A 7,319-nucleotide genomic window follows, 5' to 3' on the forward strand; every position below is an offset into this window, starting at 1 on the left:
CAGGTTAACAAATGGGCTTTTGTTTTCTCTAATGGGCACAGCAGGATGCTGGAGATTTTAAGTCCCAAGTTGGTATTTTGAATCTATTTATATTTTGAATCTATTTATATATACATAAAACAATCTTCCTCAGAAAATCTTTCAATAGCAAGTATGGGACATTTTGGTAACTAGGTCAGTATCAATGATCAACTTTTATCTGGTAAATATATATTGTAAACACTTGTAAATATGTATTAATAATGCATGGAGTTAACACTGTTTTATAACCATGGTGTATGAATAAAAGATTGTAGAACACACTGTTCTCTAGTGGTGGTGGCTTAGTGTTCCCAAATCACAGAATTGACTCAGAGCCTGTCTTTGAAGAATGTAGACCATTACAGTGCTTAACTGATATAATACATTTTCATTTTTTTCATAGTGGGGAGCAGGGTTTGGTGTTGTGTTTTTGAAACTAAGTTTTGTGGATAACTTAAAACTTTCTCTGTGTCTCTTTGCTAGGTGGGAACGTGCTCATCTTGGCTCTTTGGGGGGACAAGAGCCCCCCGCATATGCAGGCCTTACACTTCAGTTTTGCCCTGGGCGCCTTCCTGGCTCCCCTGCTGGCTAAACTGGCCCTGGGCCCCACAGTGTCTGCTGACAACCACACAGAGCCCGACTTTCTCCCTGCAGCCCTCAATGCCTCTTCTGAAGCCACCTCAGACCCTCTACTCGCAGCTCCCCATGACATGAACTTACTGTGGGCTTATGCTTCCATAGGCACCTACATTCTCGTAGTTTCTCTCCTTTTCTTTGCTCTGTTCTGCATGAAAAGCTCAAGGCAGGGACAATCAACATCATGTGCTCAGCAATCTCGAAGAGCTCAATACCACAAGGCCCTTCTCTGTCTGCTTTTTCTGTTCTTCTTCTTCTACGTTGGGGCTGAGGTGACATATGGCTCTTATATTTTCTCCTTTGCCACCACCCATGTTGGCATGGACAAGAAAGAAGCAGCTGGCTTGAACTCCATCTTCTGGGGGACCTTTGCAGCCTGCAGGGGCCTGGCGATCTTCTTTGCCTCGTGTTTACGTCCTGCCACCATGATTGTGTTGAGCAACGTTGGCAGCCTGGCTGCCTGTTTGTTTCTGGTGCTTTTTCACAGGAGCCCCCTTTGTCTCTGGATAGCAACCTCCGTGTATGGGGCCTCCATGGCCACCACGTTTCCCAGCGGTGTTTCTTGGATTGAACAGTACACCACCATCAGTGGCAAATCTGCTGCATTTTTTGTGATTGGTGCTGCCTTGGGAGAAATGTCTATTCCTGCAGTAATTGGAATTCTTCAAGGAGAGTACCCAGATTTACCAGTAGTTCTGTACACCTGCTTGGGGTCAGCGATCTTCACTTCCATTTTATTTCCTGTGATGTATAAATTAGCTACCTTACCTCTGAGTCATCATCAAGTAGGACACAGAAAAAGTGAGGATCAGAAAGCTTTGCTTTCTAGCAGTGAGCTAAACGACTATGAAGAAGAGAATGAAGGGGAGGATGCAGAAAAATGGAATGAAATGGATTTTGAAGTGGTTGAGATGAATGATACTGTGAGTCCTTGCACAATAGAGATGTCTAGAAATATTTTGATGGAGACCACAGCTGACTTTTCCAACCAGTTTCTCTCTAGTCCGTTGCTAGTTGAGTCATCTGTCAATACTGGTGATTCCTTTGAAAAAACCACTTGCAACACATAAGTATAAAGGGCTAATTTTTACAGAATATGCATTACTACTGACATTGAATAGTCACCATGTCTAAAGAGGCTCTTGAGAGCAGAGCATTGGATTATCAGCATGCTTGGAAATCAGAATTTCTAGATCCATTTATAGCATCTGCTAAATGGTTTGAAATGCTCTGTGATTGTGAGTGACTTTGTATGGTATTATCTTGTTAGGAGACTTGTGCTTGGTTTGTGGCTCATTATAGTGGCGGTGTGTTATAGTCCCCACCTTGTAGAGAGAAGGAAGGGACATTTGTGTTTGAGAATTTGGTTAGAGAAAAGTTGGGCACAAAATTGTAATAGAGAAAAACTACAGAGTAGGGAGTGGAATGGATTTGCTGAGCAAATAATCAGGCATCCTTGTTTTTGTCAAGGTTGTTTCTTCCTCCTACTGTCCTTTCTCCTTTTTCTCCCTTCCATTCTGAGATTCTAGAAATAAGAAAGAGGACTTACATTTGTTCAGGATGTCTGCTAGGATAGTCTGTCTTCATTTCAAAGGTAAGACAAAACTGATAACTTTAAAAAAGTGCTGCTTTCTATGGTATGGATAGAGACAGGGAGATTGTGGTTTGAGAGTTTGGTCAAGTTTGTAAACCCTATCTCAAAGACCAACAGGACATGGTTGCACATGCCTGTGATCCTAGCTACTCAGGAGGTATAGGTGGGAAAATGTCATTTGGCTAATAGGGGAAAGATGAGCTCCAGACCCTGTCCAAAAAACAATCTAGAAATAAAAGGACTGTGGTTGTGGCTCAAGCAGAGGCCCTGGGTTCAATCCTCAGCCAAAAAGCCCCCTCAAACCCAAAAACCAGAAAAGAAGTTACTGCTTATGACTTCTCACTGAGTCTAAGGTACATCATTTTTAATGTAATAGAGTATGCATTGTACTCAATGATTGTTTAGTATTTGACATTTTAGTGAATTATGTATGTAGTCACATATATTTATAATTGTTTTACAATCAATGTCTCAGATTCAGTGAAATGTCACAATTTGTACAATTATGGAGAAGATACTATTTTTGCAGACATTCTACAGAGAAGTTATTTTTATATGCTTTCTAGTTGTGCTCAGATGGGATATGTTAGATGTCACTGAAATACTACTGTAGTAGTAGAACTATAAATAGGCCTTTTGTGGTCCTTGGTCTACCTCAGGAACAGAGGCTGGGTCTGGTCCTTGCTGTTTTACAATTGGATTCTCATTAGCTATGGATGATAATCACTGATAAGTACTATATACCAGGCTTATAGCTTACATTAAGGCACTGACTGTCAGGTATTGGGAAACCTATGTCACTCTTCCAGGAATTCTACTCTCTGAGTTTTGAAATACCTGGGAAATCAGGTGGTTTATTGGTATAGGAGACAGGGAAGGGACTTCAGATGACTTTTGATGTGAGTAGAATTGGTGACTCGTGTTTCTTATTTCTTCTCAAATTATGCTAAATGACATTGCATTTTTTTTTTCTGGTCCTGAGGCGTGAACTAGAGTTTTGCCCAAGGTGAATGCTTTACCACTTGAGCCACAGAGCAACTTCCGTTTTGTTTGTTTGAGTTTATGGAGATAGGAGTCTCATGGAGTTTCCTGCCTGGCCTGGCTTTGAACTGTGATCCTCAAATCTCGGCCTCCTAAGTAGCTAGGCTTACAGGTGTGAGCCACCAACACCTAGCTGACATTAAATTTTATCTGTTGTGATGTTTGCTTTCTCTTATCAAATTTCTATTACTTTGCTTTTGTAAAAAAAAATTTAAGTGAAATACAGTGTTTTTCTTAACCACTGCTTATTCATCTTATAGGCTGCCACATTAGTTCATGTTAGTAAGAACAACTTTTTTTTGAAGATTTTTAACCTGACAGAAAACACAAAAGAAAAACCACCTGTTGTTCTTTTTCTACTGTCTTTCTCTCAGGTAGGGACGGAATCTACCTCTGTACCGCTTACTGCTTTTTTCTGGGCACCCGTGGTATACCTCATCATGCCTCCATCATTGCCTGGCATCCCCACACTTAGTTCAAGTGTTTTCTAAGGGTCAGTTGTGTCTTGTGTGTTTGTGAACATAATGTGATCTCTTCAATTGAAGTAAAGGTGTACTGTGAGGTCTGAATTGTTTCTTAAGTCTTATATTTCAGAGATTTTCCTGAGAGTTTTCTAATAATGATGCTTTGGCTTTCTAGTTTTTATTTTGAGGTTCTTCCAAAAGGAGGTAAAATCTTTACTGCATCAACTTGAGCCTGGGTGCTGTCCGTGAGCTTTTTTGCTCAATACTAGCACTCTGGAAGTTGAGGCACAGCTCCATTTCTGGCTTTGTGGTGGTTAACTGCAAATAATCTCATGGATTTTTCTGCCTGGGCTGGCTTCATACCATGATTCTTAGAACTCAGCCTCCTGAGTAGCTAGGATTACAGGTGTGAGCCACTGGCACCTGGCTTAAATATCTTAGTATCTGTGTACAAATGGTCTTTTCAAAGGGCTGCATTTCTATTAATGACCAAAACATAGAGGCTCTTTATTTCTAATTATTATTTTCTGAAACCTGTGTTTCCTCTTTCCAGCAAAAGGCAGTACCATTAGTAAGACAGGCAATTAAGATGATTTTCCAGTTTTTTAAAAAAAGCCTTTGTCTGCCTTCTGGGTATTCTCTTTGCCTAATACACGGAAACGTTATTGTGAGGATGTGACAGTGCCTCTGCAGCAGTTTTGCTTTGCAAGCCACACTTTGCCAAGTCTTCAAGGAAGCAATGGGTGAGGTGAGAAAATATGACAAGCAATGGATTAGGTGGTGTGTGTTGTTTTATGACTTCCTCCTTGGAACCCAATTGTTAGATGTAACTCCCAACTATTTTCCTATATAAAATTAAGAACTGTGGCATTACTGGTGCTTGATCTTACTTTTTATTATAAAGCCCACATTGTTAAAGCTAACACTATTCATTGAATCAGGGAAAAAGAACAGGCATTATGTGGATAAAAATAAGTCAAGTGTGCATGCTGTCTTCCAAGATGTTAACAGGACTAAGAGAGATCTGAAATACCTAGCTTAAAAATAGCTACATATACAGTCACCTTGTCTTCCCCTTATCTGTTGATGGCAGAGCACTAATTGTTTATAGCTAGGTTTGTTTTATTCCATAGTTAAATACTTAAGGAATACTATTCTGCAATTAAGTTCAATTTAAAAGTTTAGTAGGCCTTAACAATATTCCTTTGCTTCAGCTGTTAGGAATGAAGATCACAGATGTTAAGATCAAAACCATACAGCTAGAAGACTTTACTATAGTTTATGGAGAGTTCAGGTCACCATGATAGTGTGTCTGGTGGCAGGTAACGTATGTCATCTCAGACTAACGTGTTATCAGCTGTGGACTATGGCAGTCAGTTGGGCTCTATGGTCCTCAGGATTTCCGGGTGGTCAGCCCCAGCTCCAGATGACCTCCTAGGACCAATCTTCTCTAAAAATTCGTAACTGCTCACTATTGATATTTTTGTCAGATTCCAACTTTCCCAGGGAAGTTTGAAAACGGGATCCTCACTGACTGGCAGTTTTAAAAGGCTGAGGGCAGTTACAAGGGAGCTATTTCCTTGAGGAAGGGGCAACCAAATCGATGTGCTAAATACCTTAAGACTAGGCAAGTTTAGGTGAGTCATGCTGAGTAAACCGTTATGGAGTCAAAATTGTAAAGTGAATGAATATTCCTAAATTACATGTCTTTTTTTAAAAAAAAAACAAAACATGTCTTGATACAAGGAAAACACACTAATGCTCTTTCTTTGTTCTTCCATGGGGGAAGTAATTCATAAATTGGTTAATCTGTTGAAATACTGTGTTACTATGAGATGTTATGAGCTACAATTCCTGACAGCAACTAAGTTAGAAGTGTGTCCACCCACAGAAAAACTAGTAAAACTCATATTCTCAGGACTAGTCTCAGCCTTTTCCCACAACTGCAAAAAGATGGCCAAAAGTAAGGACTATGTCAACAGGCAGGACTTACATTATATAAATAATAATGCATCCATTATATACAAATAGGATTATATATGTTTATGAACATATATATGTATATTAATACATTTATAAAGATATAGTTTATATTTGATATTAACCATATAATTTTCATAAAATGATCTGCCAACTATCTCTGTGTGAGTGTGTGTGTGTGTGTGTGTAAACCTGGTGAATGGTCAGATCAGCAATATTATGTACAGAAGCTTTTTAAAATATTGAAAATAATACATATATGAAAGACATTTAAACCTTTTTTTAAGTACTAATGTACTTTTTGCTTTCCTTCTGGAAAGTCCTGGCCTCAAGATTAATTGTATCTACACAAAAACAATCAACATTGACAATATGCCAAAAAAAAGTATATTCTTCTCTAAAGGGATGAAGGTAAAATTTTTCTTAAACTGTTTTTGTTGTTTTTTAATCCTAAACTTTGATAAGGGAAAGTTAATATGAGTCATGAAATACGATGAGCTAAATTTAAGAAAGCAGAATAAGATGTAACCAAGGTGGGTTTAGAAAACAGATGAAGGTAATTATTGAGCAAGACTAAATGACATTGCCATATTTCATTTTTTATATTTCATATTTTATTCAATTTTAATATGGTTTTCATTATTAACTCTTAAAACAAAATGATTTCCAGTTTAAAAAACAATGCGCTGACCACATAATCCTTTTAAATTTTATACAGTTATACAAATATTCTAAACACACATTTTGTGTCCAAGATGGCGGCAAACAAGATTAACTGTACAATACATAACTGTACAATACTTAAGGAGAGAAAGTATTTTGAGCATATTTAGAAGCAATAGAAATGTCTATACAAAACAAGCAAAGATGGAATAAAATTTTTTATTTTTAAAGTATTGCAACAGGCCCACAGGTTTGTAACAAAAATGTCTTTGCACAGTTCCTCACAACGCCCCATTAATAGCTAATAAAGCAAGACAGCATTTTTTTGTTTTTGTTTTTTAGAAAATAATGTTTCAAAATGCTACACATGGTACTATTTGTTTCCACAGTCTGATCAAAATAACAAATCTACTTTTGAGTCAAGCAAAACCTAGAGGAAATATACCAAACAACTTGAAAATCATTTGTATAAAAATTCATTGCACATTATTTTACTCAGTTGTTTGAAAAGTAAAAAAGTATATTTACAAAATATTTTGCAGTCAAAATTATAAATTGAATGGATATTTCTAAGTAACACATCTTGATACAGAAGTTCAAGGAAAACACACAAATGGTATTTCTTTAAGAGGTTTTCAAAGTGTTCCTTCCACAGGGAAGTAAACATGATCTGTTCAAATGGATTTACAAGGTGGTACACATACTGGAGGCAAATCCAACACCTGCTTTATAAAACAATGTGAAAGAATGAGGAATTTGTACATTGTAAGAAGTGAGTTACTCTGAGATCAATGAGTGTAACTTCTAATTCAGTTAACATAAAAGTCTTCATAGTCTTCAGATAACAGACAGACAATGAACATCCTTGATGAAAGTTGAGGAAGCACCATGCATGACAGCTTAGTGGTAAACACTGAACA

General features: G+C 37.7%; 1 protein-coding gene across 1 annotated transcript; it reads left to right on the forward strand.

Moving 5' to 3' along the window:
* Positions 1 to 508: 508 nt before the first annotated feature.
* LOC138804547 (sodium-dependent glucose transporter 1-like) lies at positions 509 to 6,875 on the forward strand. Its single transcript, XM_069988884.1, has one exon. The coding sequence runs from the start codon at positions 555 to 557 to the stop codon at positions 1,725 to 1,727; it is 1,173 nt and encodes a 390-aa protein (XP_069844985.1). The 5' UTR covers positions 509 to 554; the 3' UTR covers positions 1,728 to 6,875.
* Positions 6,876 to 7,319: the final 444 nt, after the last annotated feature.

The sequence above is a fragment of the Dipodomys merriami genome, unplaced genomic scaffold (genome assembly GCF_024711535.1).
Source record: "Dipodomys merriami isolate MVZ:Mamm:240054 unplaced genomic scaffold, mDipMer1.0.p SCAF_3684, whole genome shotgun sequence".
In the NCBI taxonomy this organism is placed as follows: domain Eukaryota; kingdom Metazoa; phylum Chordata; class Mammalia; order Rodentia; family Heteromyidae; genus Dipodomys; species Dipodomys merriami.